Here is a 21,391-nt window from a genome sequence, read left to right on the forward strand (position 1 = left end):
TATTGGGTAGTATGTGGTAGTATTTGGTAGTATTGGGTTAGTTTTTGCTTGTTTTGGTTGATATAGGGAGGCAAATGGAACAGCCAGAGATCGGTAATCGCTTTTAAAGTACAATTCCCGAGCTATAACTAATTATTTTTGAATAAATTCAATTGATATGCACATTTTACATCATTATGTTGTAATATTGGGTAGTATGTGGTGATATTGAGGTTGTATTAGGGTGGTATTGGGTGGTATTGGGTAGTATTGGGTAAATCGTCCCGCCTTGTTATGTCATTTGTGTTCATTTGGTATTTAGATGTAAAACCAATGACTGAATGTGGCGGAAATATTACATCATTAGGAGAGTTATATTCTCCAAGCTATCCTTTTTACTATGGAGAATCTATTGACTGTACTTGGATCATTCACCTCCCTGAAGGTCAATATGTACAAATAGATCTATTAGATGTTGATCTAGCGGTATCAGAGATAAATACCCAGGTAATTATAATGCACATCTTAGGGTTTGATTCAAATAATATAAGCGTTACTCTTCATTCAAATATTATTACAGTTTCTACATGCACCTGGACACCTAATACTTTTAGATCAAAATTCCTTTGTCCCTAAAATATATAAATGCAAATGGGAAAAACCCCCAACAATAATCCACCTTAGTTCATACTGCGCTAAGAAATTAACATGATTGTATTTTACGTTCAAAAGTAGGTGATATAGACGAATGAAGACGGGCATACGCCATGCAATGTCCTATGAGAGAAATTTTCCCTGAACAGCGGCGCTATGGCCTACTCTTATTTCGAATTCCCACTGCCAAAGATTCTTTTACGTGCACGTCAATATGTACACGGGATATCGGTTTTTCGTCCCATCCGAATAACTATACGTTGTCCCTTGCCAAGCCCTCCGTCCTACACCACTGACAAGGGGAAACCACGTCGAAAATCCCAATGAACTTTATCGGCCAAAGCAGGGATCGAACACGGGACCTCCAGGTTACCGAACCAACGTCCTACTCACAGAGCTACCGTGACTCCTCAAATGTAGGTGAAAGATGAGCGCTAAGAAGGCAGCCCTACATAGTCCACCAATATGTGTTCGTTAAACCTCCGACAACCGAAAAACTACGCCTATAGTTTTATTTAAAGATAAATGATAATATTTATTCTCTCTTTATGGACACCTGACCTATGAGTGAATTAGGCCCGCAGGTCTATAAGATCTATTGGCCTGGGGGCACTTTACCAATGGAATATTTTTCTCCTTGTCACGGTCGTGAGATAGGTTTATAGTTTATACCAGGAATGATATATACTCTCGGGTGTATGAATATGATGTTGCATTGGGTTAACCCAATTACCAAATACTATTTCTTCTTATAGGTAGGGGGTTATAAATCTAATCTTGCTGATTCATTCACTGTGTATGACAGAAATGTCCGGGAACCAAAAATATTCGAGACAAGTGGCGGTACCCTCAAAATAAATCCTATAACAAGACTGATTTCTACGTCTAACACTCTAGAAATCAATTTGAAATCCAGCTACCGATTTTCAGAGACAGGGGCCAGAGGATTCGCAATAAACATCAGCAAATCGGGTAAGACATTTCCCATTCTTATCCTGTAGTATATATTCTCAGTTATAAATGGTTCTTGGCACATGAAAAAATATAAGTGCTTTCTCGACACTGTTTAAAGGTCCACCGTGTCAGAGCTAAATTTGTATATTGCAGCTCTTATTGCTGGCTTGAAATGTAATATAAATTAATGTTTTTGTGGTTGGGCCCAAATACGCAACAAGAATGAGGAACATGATCATCAGAAATAATTTCATTTTAGAACCAATCATATGGGGGGTAAGTTATGGAGCTTTGATATGGCTAACCTCGAATGAAAGTAGGTACACATATAGGTTTGGGAGGAGGGAACCCTATATGGCGCAGATACTTGTCTATCTTTGTACCATTAAGTGTGTTAACTTTTCATTTTCCGTATTACTTCGTCAGATTGTGCTGGTTGTGGCGTGGGTGAGATCAGCTGTTCAACTGGAGCAAAATGTCTGACAAGTTGTGGTTACATATCAAGTCGTAACTTCCCAGATTTCTACGATGTTTCTTCCTCTTGCTCTTGGAAAATTCAAGGCGTGGTGGGGCAATATGTAGTTGCTACGTTCCTTCAACTTGACGTCATCGGAAACGAGAAGTGTGAAGGAGATTTTGTAAATCTGTATGATCTGGGTCTGAATGATAATCGATTTTTTTTGGGAAAATATTGTAAACACCATCGTCCTGTGTACAGCATTAATTCTAACGGGCATAAAATGGAGGTGGAGTTGTACTCGGACTTCAGTGTTGTGGGTTCTGGCTTCATGTTGAAGTATGAACTCAGAACGATAACCCTACAGACAACAACACAGAATTCCACAGGTAAGCCACCCGAATAATTAATACTGTACAAACTAACAATTCAAAGTATTGGAAAGACATGTGCTATTTTAATTCAATAGTATTCTGCTGGCCGTATTTTCTTATACCCAGTGGCATTTGGGTTAAATCAATGCTTACTACAGTATGATAATCGAGGTTTTGAACACAAATATTTGAATTCCTTTTCCTGTTCATTTGTCACAAGAAAACCATACGAAATCCATATCCACTAAAACAATCCTACATGTGTCAGATATCAAATACATAACATGAACTATTTTCAGTATCTCACCAACGGTTATAAGTACGAGCAACAGTTTACTGATGTAGCCTATTCTGTCATTTTAAAACCCACAATATATTGAGTCAGCTTAGCCTCCGAAAGTCCAATTAAACTCTGATTCCAGTTTATCAATGCTGTATTTATTCATAGAATTACCAGTTTATGTGTTTATGATTTGGCAGATTATATATTAAGTTAACATTTGAAATTGTTACGATACGGATGCTACAAAGTTGGGTGAACACATAATCATTCTACCTACGGGGAAGTAATATATAGTTTTCGAGCGATAGTTTAATGCGGTTGGATAAGGCACTTGAAAGCACCATTCGTTAAAAAAATCCTAGGTTATGCTAAATTAATATGTAATCTGCCGTATACATTAATGACGATAAATAGTAATACTGTATTTAGAAAAATATCGGATTCATGAGCCGTAAACGTCACAATATCAACGCATTGGAAACTTACAATCTGAAATTTTGGACATTTAGTGCCCAAAAGAACAATATCACCGAGGGTGAAGAAATTGCTTTGAAAATCCACGAAAATTGTCAAATTGAAAATAAACATTATGGTTCAGATTTTGTCATTGTTCACCACACACTAAACATTCTCACCAAGTAAAATAAAATCAACGGGAGCTTTGCCCTATATATATGGAAGGGGATCGACGCCACATTAAAAGACATGTAAACACGAGTAGAAGTTACTATGTCAGCATATGAAAGTGTTGTTTTGATGATTTTTCCATGTTCGATTTTACAAAATAGAAAAGTATTGTCCACTAACGAAAAAACACATGTACAAATGCGCCTTGTAACGTTTGTATTTTCTACATCTGATCTTTCAACTGTTGTAATTTCTACTAGTGCATAATCGACATATGTAACTTCGACATCGGTATTTTCTTCCAATGTAATTTCTCCACATGTCACATCCATCAAGGCGTGGTTCCGATTTTAGCCGAAGCTTGCGTCATAAAAACAAAACCTCTCTTCAAGTAGTCTCGGTCATCCAGACAATATGGCTCCTCCGCGATAGCTCCCTCGACTAACGGGCTTGGATGACCGAGGCTACCCTTCGAGGAAAGTCATTCCTACTACCAGAAAGTTGCATGGGGAGCATCAATAATTTTTAACGGAAGTTAACACTAACATATTGTAATTTCTACTAGTGCATAATCGACATATGTAACTTCGACATTGGTATTTTCTTCCAATGTAATTTCTCCACATGTCACATCCATCAAGGCGTGGTTCCGATTTTAGCCGAAGCTTGCGTCATAAAAACAAAACCTCCCTTCAAGTAGTCTCGGTCATCCCTACTACCAGAAAGTTGCATGGGGAGCATCAATAATTTTTAACGGAAGTTAACACTAACATATTGTTTTATGCAACTTTCTGGTAGTAGGAATGACTTTCCTCGAAGGGTAGCCTCGGTCATCCAAGCCCGTTAGTCGAGGGAGCTATCGCGGAGGAGCCATATTGTCTGGATGACCGAGACTACTTGAAGGGAGGTTTTGTTTTTATGACGCAAGCTTCGGCTAAAATCGGAACCACGCCTTGATGGATGTGACATGTGGAGAAATTACATTGGAAGAAAATACCAATGTCGAAGTTACATATGTCGATTATGCACTAGTAGAAATTACAACAGTTGAAAGATCAGATGTAGAAAATACAAACGTTACAAGGCGCATTTGTACATGTGTTTTTTCGTTAGTGGACAATACTTTTCTATTTTGTAAAATCGAACATGGAAAAATCATCAAAACAACACTTTCATATGCTGACATAGAAACTTCTACTCGTGTTTACATGTCTTTTAATGTGGCGTCGATCCCCTTCCATATATATATCGCTTTCTTAAACCTTAAACAGCAGTTTTAAAACCTTATATCAAGAACTCTGTTCTCTATCGTGTTCACCAATTTCGATACGGTATTTCTTATTACGCCATTTGAAAACAAATCCGTCTTCGCCCTGTACAACTTTTATAGGATAGTCGGGACTGACGAAAGACGACAATATACCGTCGAATTAACTGTGGGTGCCTACAATGAACCACTTATCTTACAGGATGTGACGTGGGGTGGCGTGGCTTTGAAAACAGTTGTTATAAATTTGATATCAGTAACAAACCAATCACATGGACAAGTGCAAGGTCTCTATGTGCGAAACAAGGCGGCCATCTTGTCAGTATCAACGGAATCAGAGAAATGGAATTTCTACACTCTACCATTTTGCTGCACAGCCCATTTTCTACACGGAGTGCTTATATAGGTCAGTAGATCTGGATTTGCCGTAAATAATGTTTTGTTTTGACTTACGACTGGTTATTGGTTCTTACCTTTTGTTTTCTTTCTTGGCATTTGGCTCCGCAGACGCTTCATTGGACATACAGCTCTCAAATGATATTAATATTTATGTCTGTGTTGTTTGTTCTCCAGGTTTAGAGAAAATACAAAATGGAACCTTCCTGTGGGTTGACGGAAAACCTTTATCTTATTCTGCCTGGTAAGTTAATCAGGGTCCGCTACATTTCGGTGTGGGCTTATTATGTCGTCACTCCGTGGATTCGGTCTTTTAAATGGCCGGAATTAGAAGAACAGTTTTGGCGAAAGATACGTATGCAACTTCTCAACTCTGAAATGACAACAGCCAACTTCTCGGCGTAAATTGTATGTAGTAGATAAATACCTCAAAGTAAACACCAAGTTTTTAAATTCTTAAAGAACCTAATAATTACCAAGGAATAACACTGATGTGTACTTTAGGAAAACTCTTCTCGATTGTTTTACACTGACGAATTTACGAGTCGGTGAAGGAGACCAGAAATATGTCTGTATTTCAATTTAGTTTTCAGTCAAATATATTCCAAATGTGGTGTTAAACAGGGAGTTTCCTATTCTAACTCAACGATTTTGTTGATTTTATGAATCCTTTCTCTGTTTACCCGTTGATCATAGGGAATTTAATCACCTCGTGTTTCATGTTTGCAGACGACACTACATTATTAACCAAATCATCACATGGTTTTCAGGATCAGCTTAATAAGCTGTTTGATTATGGTTCTGTTTTATTTCCCTCATAGCACACTGTATGGCGGATGTCCGTCTTCATTAGTCCAGTCGGAGCAGAACAGTAGGACGTTTAACTCCATTAATTAACTTTTCATTTAAAGTCAAAAATTGTTGTATTTTAAAAGGGTTATAAAAAAAACCATAAAACTAAAATAATTGTCCTAATCTGTCATAATTGTACCCATCATTTTAGGTACGAAGATGAAACAAGTGGGAGAAGACAACCAGATGGTTTTGATCAGGAATTATGTTCATTCATGACTATAGCAAGTATCAGATCTCTAAAATCTTGGCACGATGTAGCTTGTGCTTATAACCAACTCGATCAGTTTATATGTGAAAAAAACAAAGCAATTCATGAATGTGAGTTTTTATCTTCATTAGAATTGAACAGTCTTTATTATAAATCAATCTGTCCCGTCGACCAGGTTAGGTCTAAAAGACAAGAACCGTTGCAGATTATGTCCTTTCACATAATTGTTTGTGGTCACAATTTTTATCGGATTTTTAGGAAACTTAAAAGATAGGATCTCGACTCCTATTGGTGTTGGCATGCATTGGACTATAACTTCATGGGTTATATGACCTTAGTTTGTTCGCAAATCGAGTTTTTAATTTGTGTTAGTACACCCCAGAGGTCACTATTTTATTCAATTCTGATAAAACTATTTAATTAAAGGTCTTGAGTCCGTTCGATTATTGACCCTAATTCTACGAAAAATCGTTGTGTAGTCCATAGAACCTCTAGAGGTCACATGAAATGTTTAGCCGTCGGAGTTTCAAGGACCGTTGAGTCGTAGCCGAACAGTTAGGTTTAATTTTGGGAAAATCGCATCCCGTCAAATTGGCCACCCCCTTTACGAAAATAGTGTAAAAGCATGTAATCGCAAGGTTGTGGACCCCCAAGAAACCACATATAGATGATGCTTAAAATGCATGTCAAGTATCAAGGATGATTTCAATGTTTCTTACATTATGAGGGTGTTATCATGTATATCCACTGTGAGTTATTTTGTTCATACACAGTAGACTGGGGAATATTATTAATTAAGATGTTTTAATCAGTTTCTATGTTAAGCATCAGGACACTGAAAAGGTGAGCCCTATTGATTTTCCCTTTATCTTGTTGCAAAACGTGGGTGCATCTTGCATGACAACCATTTGCTCTTTTCAGTCCAAATATGGTTAAATTCTGTTCAGTATTTCAAAAGATAAATTTGATAGACTGAAAATTCTGCTCCCTAGGTGACAGCCAATTGCCATCTTGTATTCTGTTCTTTTTCGTTAGCCCAGTCGGAACAGCACAGTAGAGCGTAAACCCACGTTTCATTTCTTTTTCGCTTCATGGGAGACTATCTGCCGTACATTGGCGTGGATTCAGCTGTGGAGAAGTTAACATTTTCCAAAAACTGCAAATGACGCATAGAGGCTAATAGTAATTGATAGTTGTGTATTTTCTTTTTCCCATCGTTTAGATAATCTTACCCTGAAGAGAGATGACATGGCGTTACGACCATCAGATGTTTATCATCAGTGTTCATCATCTGGTGAATTTATACCATCAGTTTATAAATGTGATGAACACAGGGATTGTGTTGATGGTAGTGATGAAGCCAGCTGTGGTAAGATTTTTATAAATGGACCACTGCAAGTCTGGGTGTGTGGGGTGGGGGTGGGGTGGGGTGTTGGTACAGTCTGTGGGAGGGCGGAGGGGGGGGGCAGAAAAAGAAATTAAGCGAAATTGTACTTTACTTTCAGAGTGGACCTCTGGTGTCCACCATACCCAAAACGTAGTATACTGTCTTGTAATGCCGTCCTACACTGATTCACATCTGTTATACACAAAAAGGCTAATGAAACCTTTTCAAAATTATTAAATGAAAATAAAATATATACTCTATATGAATAATATGAGGTGATTGTTCTAGTTGACTGTTTATTAATTACCACGGTATTATATTAACAGGTGATGATTGTGATAGTACCATGTATAGATGTGATAATGGTCAATGCATCAATATGGCATTTTATTGTGATTTTAAATTCCATTGTCGTGATATGTCTGATGAAAAACATTGTGGTAAATATAAATTAATTATGTCTTTCAAATTATTTTATTAATATTGGGGTACAAAGGAAACTGTACCAAAGACACTGCTTTAAATCCATTTATAATTTGGAACTGTGGCTAAATAGTTTTACCGAATGCAATGTATCCATACAAACAATATCATACATGTAATGTATCCATCCGTTTTTGGATTGGTTTCTTTTGGGGTTCTCAGAAGATACATACATTGAAAACCCACATGTCGCCACAATCTAAGTCGATATTTTTAAACATAAGCAATACATAACCTATAATAATAATATTGTAATTTTTTAGTTATAAAAAATGTTATTCAGAAAGACGTTTACTAAATAAGGGCGTTGGATGGCCGAATGGTTAGCCCGTGCGCTCTGTATCATAAGGTCTGTCACTGAGTCAACTGGCGTGGTTTCGATTCCCCTGCTGTACGTGACAAGGAGTAGGGTTGCCTGTCCAACCTCGTGGGTTTACTCCGGGTACTCCGGTTTCCTCCCACTGCTAAAGACCCCTACGCGCAAGCGAATTATTGAAATAAAATTAAACCATATGTTAGTCCCGAAATGACCTAGTTTGTGTCGAGTGGTCGAATAACCCAATTTCTCTCTCTCTCTCTCTCTCTCTCTCTCTCTCTCGTTTACTAAATAGGGATTGGGTACAGACTCGATATTTTTAGGCACTTCTATTTTAGAATATCGATTAAACTACATGTTTATTGTTTATTCCTTGGTGACGGGCGGGGCATGCCACGGAACCGCTTGAAGTTGTTGGTGTGCACGTAAAAGAATAAATGACAGTTCAGTTGCTATTGGTGCAGAAAAGTAGGACGTTAAACCCTATTTTATTTACATGATTATTTTTTTTCTGTAAGTTCGTCGACCATGTTACGAAGACATAGAATGGAAGTGTTCATCTGGTGAATGTATACCATTTCAACAAAGATGTAATTTAAAATCAGACTGTAAGGATGGTTCTGATGAAAGAAATTGTGGTATGTATGAATGTAATGATAATAATAAATAATTCTTGTATGTATATATTATATAGAGCAACATTTCAAACTACATTTTCTTCAAGTTTATCGTTGAAATATTTAGTTCAGCAGTTCATTAGAAGATTTTTATACATAAATAAACACATCAGTGTAAAAGTACTTTAACGAGACATAGTGATGAACTATCGATAACAATCATTGTGTTTGATAACGATAAGAGGATACTTATTGAAACGTCGTGCTTTTAGAATAAACCAGTGATTGTTTCCCATAAAAACTGTGTTCTGTTAATGTGTTTCCCAATCGCTAAATGCCACTTAAAGATTTTGATAACAATGTAGTGTTAAGTATTCCAGAAAGTGTAACCATCCTTGTATTTTACTTCACAGATGTGTGCAAGGATTCGACATTTCAGTGTTATGATGGTAGATGTATATCTAAAACAAGGGTTTGTGATGGCTATGTTGATTGTATGGGTCTTTATGGCGAGGATGAAGGACCAACATGTACCCGTAAATCACAAACATCTTGTGGATCCTGGAATGCTTTAGGAGTTACTGAAAATGGGAAATATCAACTGTATATCAATAATGGTGAGGCAATAAAATTACTTCTTCAAGGGCCAAACTTGTCTATTTTCAGGCGTTTTTCTGCCTTCAGATGTTATGTAAATTAGCCCACAATCAGCTCACTAGAGCATCGGATGGCTTAGATATTGCGTTTATTAGACAATGTCCGCCATATATGCGTTAAACGCCAATATGTTCCACACTCACTGAGACTCTGGAGACAATTTATGGTTATTCTTTCCATAACTGCAAAGGTAATTTGACTGAAACTTTTGATGTATTCGTTTTCATTATCTATTTGAACAATATTAGTAAGAAAGACCAACTCTCTGTCTAAAACGCGCACAAGTTATCTTTAATATTTCTAGTTTGACTACTTGATTTTATGTGGCCCTCGCTTAATTTCCATTGACTGCATCAGATGAAGATCTGTAACTCATTATTTCAGAAACATTTGAAGTTGAGTGTACTTTTAATGATGATAAAGTAAATACAGTATTTCATCATGACATGGAAGATTTGAACTACGTTGGATACACCGATCTCGATCAAAATATACAATACAGTGCATCGTTAGCGACTATAGCTGTTTTTAAAGATACGGTTTTACAATGTCGCCAGTATTTAGATATTGGCTGCCACCAATTAGTATGGGCATATGACAGTGAAAATTATTGGCATGATATTAATGGACAAACACAGCTGTTCTCAAGTGACAGTAAAGACAAAGATGCCTGTTCTTGTATTTTGAAAGATTCGTGTACACAGAACATAACCAAGTAAATAGATATTTATATTTCTCTTAAAATAACACAACGTGAAAAGTTTCCAAACCCTAGATAAACTATGTCCACTAAGCTTTCATGCGAATGCGAAGCCAAAAGACAAATTGCATTTCATTAATTAGGCATACCGTGTATATTTTTATTTCAATAATTCACTTGCTCGCGGGGCTCTTCAGAATAAATGGAAATCGGGGTACTCGTAATAAACCCACGAGGTTAGGTCGATGTCCCTTTCCTGGTCACGTACAAACATGAGATCTAAACTATGAAAGCTCACGCCGTATATTGTGTCCATGACTATTATAATACAATTTCAACGTTTTATTTTCGAGGTGTAACTGTGACTCGGAATTATCAGCCTGGTTTTCAATGGATGACAATGCATGGATGAAAGACCATGGTTATATAGATGACAAGGGTTTACTTCCAGTGACACTTATAAGAATGGAATCAGTACGGGTATTGCAAGGCCTAAAAATTTACATCGGACCTCTGGAATGCGAAGAAGGTACTTATAAATCTCCAGACACTTCATGTCCAAACAAAATAAATCTACTCAATACTAGTTATTTCATTATTGATCATGGTTGGGAATTTGTTGTTTCTATGCCATGCTCTTGGGAAGAAATGGGGATTCACAGAAAGCCCGAGGTTAAAGTTAAAACGAAGTATGTGCGGGTTTTTTTTTTTTTTTTGGTGGGGGGGGGGGGGGGTGCCAAAATATCAAATTTCTCAATACATGTAGTTAATTCACCCTAATATGTAATCAGATTGATTATTTAGCATTTAAAGGAAATAAATCGCTGTTCTTTGGCACCTAGAAATGGATACTAATGGTTCGCAATGCATATAATAATGTAATATGAATGTATATAAACTGATTTACATTCAAGTAATTTCTAATCATTCATCGAGTCGCTTCATGCAACTGGCACACGAAAGCATTCTGACACACGATTCGTGTGCCAATTTTGAAATATTCATTTTGTCTTAAATATTAGATATCAGAAGCCCAACTTTTCATGGTAAGATAACAACATCAATGTAAATTTAAATTGACCAATATGCTGTGTTTGCAATGTCGAGGACTGTCGATGATATTGGGTTATAGACTTTGCAACTTTAATTAAAGGGACAATAACACTCTTGCTGTCTTAAAAGCTCCAAAAAATAAATAATATCTCTATCTAAGTACTAGATGTTTAAGTGTCCTACCTGTTGTGTAAATTATCCATTACATCCTATTTTACTTGTCCAGAGGGTTCGAAAATATTTTTAAATCGAAGTTTCATTTGAAAAGGTTTACGTTAGACGTTTCAAACCATTATGTTGAATTTTTCAAAATTTTTAAATAAGGTGTGTTTAGATGAACTTTGTATCATCAATTAATTGAAATATTCTAAAATAGTACAATTTGTTGACCAGAATAAAGATTGGGACATATTATTCAGTTACTACAAGAGTGGTATTGAGCCTTTAAGAAAGAAACAAAACTAAAATACCAGCGCTACATCGGATCTAAGACAGGCCCATAATTTCCGTTTGCCACAACTAAATTGTGACGGGCGTATTACATAGCGAGCAGCATCGACCGACGAGAATTCATTTCAACATGTCTTTGTAAAATACTAAACCATTTTGTATCGACATTTCTATTAACAGATTCGTCTTTCACAATTTTGTAGTTTACAGGGGGTTCTTAATTCCCTACAATGACGCCTCGTATTGCGCTTATTGTATTTAGGATCTCAATATTGAAAAAAAAGTCATATATCCTTAAATTAAACTAATCGCCGTTTTCTTTTAAAATTTCAGACACCCACATGAAAAACAATTTTTTATTATGTGACAGTGGTATAGTTGTACCAGCAACCACAAGGTGTATTTTAGATTATGATGTATTTGGTGTTGAAACAGGGTGCAGAGATCTGTCACATCTTAATGGATGTGGTGAGTATCAATTTTAAGAGGAAGAAAATGTAAAGGCAGAAACGTAATCATGGTTATAAGGTTATATCTGTTAACAAAATTATTGATTTACTTGGAATTATGTTCATTGGTTTGTTTGTTACAGCTAATTTCGGGTGCCCCCTTGACCATGTTAAATGTCCAGAGAGTTACTGTTTACCTGTACGGAATGTGTGTAATGATAAAGCAGATTGTCCAAACAAAGAGGATGAACAAAACTGTGGTAAGAATTCAACGGAATTACTCTTAAACCATAACTTGTTTTTTTCTAGAAACTATATCAAAGATATATTCATCGACGTGTAATTAAACTTTGATTAAAAATACATTATCTAAAATGTAAATAAAGAGCTAGACATTCTTGCCATAATAGTTCAAAAATAGATAATGCAAAATGGATATATTGAAAATTCCATTCAAATTACATTATTCTGAGTGAAGATATTATAGCCTCTGAAGCTTAGCCCGCTTCTCATTAAATGATCGAACCATTCTGATCTACTTAATATCGCGGATACCTGATGGCATCGAGAATTGATTATGGTATTGTAATGTGAATAAATATCTCATTAATAGTTTATGTAAAATGTAATGCCTAAAGAAAAACCTGCAATAGGCAGATATAGCTCTTGCATAACTCAGTTTAAATAAAAATGAACACTTATTGTTTTCTTGCAGATGATTGGTCTTGTGAGGGTTACTTTAAATGTAGAGAAACAAAGATATGTCTACCATGGAAGGAAGTGTGTGATGGTATAAAGCATTGTCCTGAGGGTGACGACGAGCTGCTTTGTGATAATACTTGTCCTCCTCGATGCACTTGTGATGGTCTTATTGTAAAATGTACCGAATTCTACAACGATACTTTAAGCGTTTTGAACACGAATACCACATACTTAGATTTAAAGAATGCACATTTCTTTCAAGATCCGAATTTTCAATCCCTAGAAAATCTGGGTTATTTAGATTTGTCGTTCACAAATATCAAGTACATATCAAAAGAAATGTTTAAAAATCTGTATAATCTTATTCATTTAAATCTCGGTTATAATTCTATAACTAAATTGGGGAAGCATACATTTTATGATCTTAAAAATTTACGGTTCCTAAACTTACTGGGTAATAAAGGTCTAGCTGCCATAGAGCCCTTGGCTTTTGAAGGATTAAGTAATTTGAAACATTTAGACCTATCTGGAATGAGTTTAGAAACAATAGTGTTTGAAACATTTAGTGGTTTATCTGCTGTTGCAACTTTGAATCTCTCTGGAAATGGTATCTACTCCATCAAAGATAAGGCTTTTGACTCATTGGGTGGATTAAGTATGTTAGATCTTCAGAGAAATGACATTGGTCAGTTCAGTGGTTTAATATTCGATGGTCTTTCAAATCTGTCATATCTCCATACCGATAGATATACATTTTGCTGTCTGAAACCAACATCAGTTCTGGCTGAAAACTGTTTGCCAGAACCGGATGAATTTTCGTCTTGTTCGGACCTGATGAAGAATGAAACTTTAAGGATTTCTATGTGGTTTCTTGGTCTAATTGCTCTGATAGGAAATCTCTTTGTTTTACTCTATAGAGCAATATTTGACTCTACAGGCTTCAAGAAAAGCAATGGGATCATAGTTGCTAATCTAAGTCTTGCTGATTTCTTCATGGGAATATACATGTTAATTATTGCCAGTGCCGATGTATTGTATCGAGGAACATACAGCTGGAATGATGTTTGGTGGAGAAACAGTTATGTTTGTAAATTAGCAGGATTCATAGCTACATTTTCATCTGAGGCGTCGGTAATGTTTCTTTGCCTTATAACAATTGATCGAGTGATCGCTATCAAATTTCCATTCAGTAAATTGAAGATTACAAAGAAATCGGCAGCCTTATATGTATCAGCAATTTGGATTCTTAGTCTATGCTTTGCATTCTTTCCCCTTATTGCGACTTCATACTTCAAGGATCAGTTTTTCTCAAGAACTGGTGTTTGTCTTGGCCTGCCTCTAACACGAGATAGATCTCCAGGCTGGGAATACGGAGTGGGCATCTTTATTGTATGGAACTTTATTTGTTTTGTTGTAATTGCATTGGGCCAAGGTTTAATTTATCACGAAATCAGACAAAGCAGTCAGCGTCTCCAGTTCCAACGAAAATCGGATATGACCGTTGCCAGGAAGCTGTCCTTCATCGTGATGTCCGACTTCATTTGCTGGTTTCCCATTTGTGTTTTAGGTATGTATAAATTATTAAATGTCATATTATTTGTTATCTTCCCCTCATTGTTCCTAAATTATACCAAGAATTGATTAACACATGGGTATACATGCGTTCTGTTAGTTAGCCCAACCTGTGTACTATCTAACGACAGACAATTTGACTATAGACAATGTGTGTATGTCAATAGAATGTCTAAACATGTAGAGTATGCAAATGCATTTTCTTTATATTTGTAGGACTAATGGCTTTAAGAGGTTACGTAATACCAGGGGAGGTCTATGCTTGGACAGCTGTGTTTATACTTCCTATCAACTCCGCTTTAAATCCGATAATTTATACTGCATCGTCAATACAGATGAAACAGGTCGTAAGAAAGGTATTTTTTTTTAAATATCATCTTGAATATATTGTCACCCACCCTTCCTTACTACATAATTTGAATCTAGTTTATTCCTTACATGTAGACTGCTTCATCGGCATCTGCAGGTCTTTAGATTTTGTTCTTACCCTAACCCTTATGTACCAAACAAACCGTAACATCCAAACGAATAGCCTTAAACGATTCCTAAAGTTCTTCTCTGCCTTTGCTCGATTTTGAACCTGGGTTATTATAGTCCAGGGCCATTGGCCTAACCACTTGAACACCACGGCACCAGCAGCAGAAAGAATGTGAATATCATATGAGTACAACACATTTTATATTGTCATTGTATGTCAACTAAGATCAAACAGCCCACGGGAAAGTCTTTATCGCATCAGGAAAGAGCTCTTGTTTGTATTTCCTCCTGGTTGCAGAGGCAAGCTGTTTTTGTTTTTAAACATATGGCCTTAATTGATATTATAATCGAAAAGACAACCGACGTTTTATTCCAATAGGAAAATGATATATTGTCAAAATTGATAGATTATTAGATTTTGTCTTTAAAATAAAGTTACAAATTATTTCAGCTTACCAATCGTGCCAATACACGATCTAAGAGTATGAGGGATAGCACTGAAAGTAAGTAACTCTGTTCCGTCGTTTTATAAAAACCTTAATGAATTCTCCGGCACAAGAGTATGAACTGAGCATGCGCATCATCGATCTGGGTCAGGTTGTGTAACCCTGTAGATAATATTATAGTCATGCTATCGTTATTATTCAATACTGACGCTAATCAATTCACAAATATTTAGCAACTTGTAGGCATCATTTTTCTAGAGGTCTGATGTGAATATTAACTTTACATGTACTGTTAATTTGGTTTAACTCAGATTCCTCGATCATCGAGAATATCAAGTCTCGGACTTTCCAGTTAAAATGTCTACCTGTGATAATCGAGTTGCAGAGTTCGGGGTTCGTTCAATGTCAAGATTTCCTTGGAGGTCGCTATATTTGATTTGAGCATGTTTGTGCCACAACTTCTTATTGAACGCTACTGTTCACGTGTCCGAACATCCTCGGTTTCCACAGTGATCTGGGGTTAATCCATAGGATTTCCACGATTTCAAATTATCGGCCCTAGCCTTGATTGTAGCTAAAGTCTACGAACCAATCAAAAACAGTTTACAGTTACTAATGAAACGGCTTTTGTTTCCCATTCGTTTTTATAAGGTTTGATAACCCTATCCATGTCCATTTACTGAATGATTTATGTAAATAATGTATATATTTCTAATTCATTTATATTTCAAATATATATAACATCTATATGTTTGACTTTTGTTATTATTTTTACTAGTCGTTCTTTGTCTGAATGATATTTCATTCTGTTATGTTTATTATTATTGAACTCATACTTCGCAATTTGATTCTCAACATAACTCTTGAACCTACATATATTATAATATAAACACCTGTCCGGTATAATTTGTTGCTAATATATACGCATTTAGTATAATTTGGACTTTTCTGATTTAGGCTACCTTCTGGCTAATTCCTAACCTTGTCTCTTTGGGTTTTGCTTACTTTACCCGATGAGAGTTACTTCCTTTGCCAACTTCCTTTGCAATTAACGATTTATGGGATTGGTCGATAAAAATAGCACAATCATCAAGGGCAGATAACTTGAAAACGTGCCCCCCCTCCCCCATAGATTAACCCAGGGGTTAGTGGAGTAGAACGGAATGAGACCACTGGGGATACCGAGGATGGTGCCTGCAGTAAATAGAAATAACTTAGCTGTAAGTTTCGGAATTGTAAAGCAATCTAACAACGTCCAGATGTTGTAAAAACTCGCAGTCATTTCTTCAGGAACATGGGTCTAACTATATATATATATATATATATATATATATATATATATATATATACAAACGGTAGTGGGAAAAGCAATTCAAAATTTGTTTCCAACTTATTTTCAGCAACAGAGATACAAAAAGGAGTACACGATATCCGATCTTCAGAATTATTCAAAATAGATCCACCCCAAGATGCTGTTCGCTTGACTGATTACCTACATTCCAACACTGATTTGTCGATGTTCTTAGAGATTACAATCAGGATTGCAACGTCAATGAACACACTTCATAAGAATGGTTTCGTGCTTGCGGAACTCAGTGAAAGTCAACTGTTTGTGTATGCACATGAAGGGGTAGGTCATACATTTGAATATCCCAGTATGAATTCAAGTTAATTGTTGGTAATATGTATTATGAAAACTAAAATTACAGTGCATGTTATTAATGTGAAATCTGGGCTCCCGTGTTGTGCATAATTAATGTTAAATCTGGGCCATCTGGTATTTAATTGATCTTTAGATTGAACCCCAGTTGTCATGGAAAATTTTTTCATAATAGACCCTATATTTTCATGTGTTGGAAGATGAGACTTAGAGGCCCCAGTTCATTGCTTTGCCAGGGGGCGCTAATATTCTCAAGACGGTCATGGGTGTGGTTAGGTTGAACTGACAATATTATTATTATTGTTCACGTGGGCTTAAGTAACTGCTATGCTTTATATATGAGACTGTCAAACCAATTTTCTTTCTCTTTTCTATTTTTATATACCTACATCTAAGGTTGGTGTATATTGTCGTAACTTGGTCCAATCTAATTAAAATATAGATCTATATTTCGTTTCGATTTTGATACTTTCGATGGCCTACTGTAAAGACAAGTAAAATCGAAATTTTGAACTATAAAAACGAAACGAAATTGGATCTGTGTTTTAATCAGATTGAACTTGGTCCGTCTAGTTTTGGACATTCGGAGGATGGCTGTTCCTGTCGGATAGTTTTTGAAAATTGGCTTGAATATTTTAAAAGAATTTGATCAGCGCTATTTATTAAAATTTGTCTATGTTAACTGATTAATGTTTTATTTTAATTATTTTAGAAAGTACAGCGATTATGTAGTAGTATTCTACCAATACAGTCATGTGATTATGATGAGCTACAACATGATATTAAATTGTTTGGAATTCTTGTGTCCAAAATCCTTAAAGCCTATACAGTTGGTAAAAAGAAACTAGAATATGGGATATGAAGTAATTCCGGAATTTCATTGGAATACCTTTTTTTGGAGATCTATAACCACCTCTTCTTTTCATTGAAATACTAAATAGTGGCTTGTATTTGTCCGATATTTGTTTTTGTTTTTGTTTTATTTTGGTGCACAATTGTATGTTTAAAAGTGTATAAATCTAATGGTCCCAATAAAGTGGTTGCTGTAGTATGTATATTATATAATCCCTTTAATAAAATAGAATTATAATACGCAAGGTTTCATAATTAATGATATTATTTATTATATGAAACCGGGGATTAAATTAATCTATTCATATTACCTATCGAGAAAGCTACAATGTTTTAACCAGTCAAACACCACAGGCGTCCAATGTAATCATATACGTGCAATCAGTCTGACAAAATTAATATACCATTTAACAAAAGAGGAATTTATCAATCAAATAAACTCTAAAAGCATGTTTGTAAATCAATCTTTTGCCATTTACCGAAAACATATTGACAGATTAAAATAGGGTGAATTTAACAAGTATAATGTATTTTATGTATAACACACTTTTCAAATATTGAATAATGCATTTAATTGAACCATTGTATCGTGTTTACGGGGTTGCCTATTTGTTTGATATCCACTTTAAAATTATTAAATGCTTTTGTAAACATATTAGTCAGTTGATATTTTACAGTTTAATTGCTTGTTTTAAATGTAGAGATGCAACTACCAATATCATTAGTAAGAGGAAAACAACCCATTATAGTGGAAGTCTTGACAAAGGAGATTGATAATTTTTTTTATCTTGTCGGAAACGTTATTTATACGCCACGTCCACCCCATCTTTTTTAATCAATGATAATAAAGTCCCATTAATTAATTAGTCTAGGAAAGTGACACGCATGGAATGTAACGCCTTTCTGATCCGTAGTCAAGATCTTTGGTACCAGTCTTACAGACACTTTTGTCATTCCTAACTTGTTGGCGATAATGTTCTCAATCCTCGAATGGAAGATGCCCACAACACTGGTAATATGTCAATGGTGCATCAGCCATCCCATTTATCATGTGATTGCTTTTGGTGGCCTTCGAGAACGCTGGTCAACGTCAAGGCTCTCTCTGCCCTACTTCAATTCCGCAGCCCACTTCTTTACTGTAGAAAAGGAAGGGGCGTCATCCACTAAAGTGAAGACCATGCCGGAGGATTGTATCTGTGTATGGGTGCTTTCAGTTGAAGGTACTTGATGGCTGCCTTATAACTAGTTTTTTCCATTTCTAGTGATTTTAATGGGTAGGTTCATAAGATGGTCTGATACAAAGACAATAATAACACTACAGATGCAGTTCTTATGTCTATGATTCATTCAATGATTGTACTTGTTGAGGGCAAAAGTTTGTTTCAACCCAAATGATCAATTTTCCCCTGTCCACGTACCAACGGACCACCAATCTGATTAAAATACAGATCTATATTTCGTTCTGTTTTTTTTATACTTTCGATGGCCTACACTAAATGAAGATCTGACCAGTTGTTTTTGGAGGGTGCGTCAGAGGTCATACGGGCGACTTTTGACCCTATGACGTTAGACTTAGATTAACCAATCAGCATTGATGTTTCTATGGATTACCGACAATTCCGTGCACCTCACGCCGATTGCTCGTCGTAATAGACCATGGCTAATCCCTCACATCATCCATAACACCATAACACGTCAATGATAACAACTCTTCCAGATTCTAGTGCAGTATAGACAAGTAAAACGAAATTTTAAACTATAAAAAACGAAACGAAATAGGATCTGTGTTTTAATCAGATTGACGGACCACACAAGGACATCCACCACCCCATATTTCTACAAACCATCATCAGCGCTTGTGTGCACAGAACATTTTCACACACAGAGACCAAATAGGAAATGGAATTCAGCTTCTTTTATCCAACCACAATAAGAATAATGGCTGACCGAAACAACCCTATTGACTGACAGACTATAATAAGGCTGATGTGAATAACAAGAGTATTTAAAATATGTATGCAAAAATTACAATAAATATAACACTAAATAATATATTAATATAATTGGAAAGGATTGAATAAAAAGGAAACATCTACAAGACATTAGAAAAGGTACAATTATTTTTGCAAAGATCGGATTCGGCATAATTAGAGATAAAGTACTTCAATATCAATGGGCTATATCACATAAAATGTACCCAGAATCCAATTGCCGGTGTTTCAATGCGAAAATCGTCAAATAGTACCATACCAGCATAAATATAGCAACGCATGGGATCTGTAGTTCCCTTTTTTCCCAGTGCAAGTTCCTTATATAGAATATGTATCCTATAGTTTTATATATTTTGTTCTATAAGTAAAACAGTGAGTGGCCGCAAGTTCCTTATATAGAATATGTATCCTAGTTTTATATATTTTGTTCTATAAAGTAAAATAGTGAAAGGCCGCTGATTAAAGAAAAGAAACAGTAGAATTTCTACGGGGCGTGGGGGTATCCTCTTGTCGTTATCAAACACATACTACTACACAAGTACTCCAGACTTACTATCATAGTGGCCCGCATGTCAGAAGAACATTTCACCTACCGCACATCCCGTATACGCCGTGTTGTTCAGAATGCATTTGACATTCTGGGACACCGTCAGAGATGGCTAAATCTATTTGTTAAGGCCATCCCAATGTAGCTGAGACGTAAATAATGTTGGGGCACGTCATTGTTGGCAAGATTGTAGGTTAGGGTTAGAGTAATCATTGGGGCTAGCTCCAGGATATGGGTAACTTTCTCCGTATGTGTGAGGCAAATCTGCATGCATGTGGCTGATGCTTCTGTTTGCTCATCTGTCTGTTCCCTCTCTTGAGGAGCAGTCGATTTGAACCCTCCTTCCACCGGCGGTGCCAGCCGCCTGTTGTTGGGGGGGGGGGGCAAAGCTAGGGCAAAATGAAGTCTAGCAGTATTTCTGGCACTGACCATCGAGATAAATAGATCTGACGAGATACCGCCGGTTTATCCGACCACTAGTTTATCCGACCAGAACGGAAAGCGTTAAACGAATCCCGACGGAGGGTATGGGGGACCTCCCCAGAAAATTTTGAAAAATAGACTGTTGAGAAAAATAGAGCTAACCATGAGATACCGCCTGTCGCCTGGTCACTATTTTATCCGACAAGAGAGGAAATATTGTCGAACGAACGGACTTGCCAACCTCAACGAAGCCCCCTAACATTTGAAATTCAGAAACTGATTGTCGAGATAAATAGAGCTTACCAGATACAGCCTGTCGCAAAATCGCCAGTTTATCCGACCAGAGAAGAAAGTGTCAAACGAACGGGAGTAAATCAAACGACTATATGATACGTTGCACCTTGCCAGGCCCTCTGTCCTACAAGTGGGGGACCACGCTGGATCAAGATCCAAATGAACTTTCTCGGCCAACGCAGGGATCGAACACGGGGCCTCGTTGATTATATAGCGGCCATGTGAATATTCACTGCTGATCAATGAATATGATGGTGGCCT

General features: G+C 36.3%; 2 protein-coding genes across 2 annotated transcripts; both read left to right on the plus strand.

Annotated features, from left to right (window-relative positions):
• Positions 1-312: 312 nt before the first annotated feature.
• On the plus strand, positions 313-7,030 carry LOC126828042 (dorsal-ventral patterning protein tolloid). Its single transcript, XM_050557624.1, has 7 exons — positions 313-486; positions 1,389-1,605; positions 2,014-2,433; positions 4,798-5,001; positions 5,169-5,235; positions 5,995-6,164; positions 7,002-7,030. Exons 1-7 carry the CDS (start codon positions 313-315, stop codon positions 7,028-7,030), a joined length of 1,281 nt encoding a protein of 426 aa, XP_050413581.1.
• Positions 7,031-7,796: 766 nt separating this feature from the next.
• On the plus strand, positions 7,797-18,493 carry LOC126827164 (G-protein coupled receptor GRL101). Its single transcript, XM_050556397.2, has 12 exons — positions 7,797-7,881; positions 8,759-8,878; positions 9,271-9,474; positions 9,899-10,229; positions 10,568-10,743; positions 12,051-12,185; positions 12,310-12,426; positions 12,882-14,435; positions 14,657-14,796; positions 15,369-15,420; positions 16,764-16,993; positions 17,736-18,493. Exons 1-12 carry the CDS (start codon positions 7,821-7,823, stop codon positions 17,883-17,885), a joined length of 3,270 nt encoding a protein of 1,089 aa, XP_050412354.1. The 5' UTR covers positions 7,797-7,820; the 3' UTR covers positions 17,886-18,493.
• Positions 18,494-21,391: the final 2,898 nt, after the last annotated feature.

The sequence above is a fragment of the Patella vulgata genome, chromosome 7 (genome assembly GCF_932274485.2).
Source record: "Patella vulgata chromosome 7, xgPatVulg1.2, whole genome shotgun sequence".
Taxonomy (NCBI): domain Eukaryota; kingdom Metazoa; phylum Mollusca; class Gastropoda; family Patellidae; genus Patella; species Patella vulgata.

Coding starts and splice junctions, on each gene's coding strand:
- LOC126828042 (XM_050557624.1), top strand. CDS start 313: ATGACTGAATGTGGCGGAAATATTACATCATTAGGAGAGTTATATTCT. Junction 1,606..2,013: donor AATAAACATCAGCAAATCGG/GTAAGACATTTC, acceptor TTACTTCGTCAG/ATTGTGCTGGTTGTGGCGTG. Junction 2,434..4,797: donor AACAACACAGAATTCCACAG/GTAAGCCACCCG, acceptor CTTATCTTACAG/GATGTGACGTGGGGTGGCGT.
- LOC126827164 (XM_050556397.2), top strand. CDS start 7,821: ATGGCATTTTATTGTGATTTTAAATTCCATTGTCGTGATATGTCTGAT. Junction 12,186..12,309: donor GTCACATCTTAATGGATGTG/GTGAGTATCAAT, acceptor TGTTTGTTACAG/CTAATTTCGGGTGCCCCCTT. Junction 14,797..15,368: donor TGAAACAGGTCGTAAGAAAG/GTATTTTTTTTT, acceptor AAATTATTTCAG/CTTACCAATCGTGCCAATAC.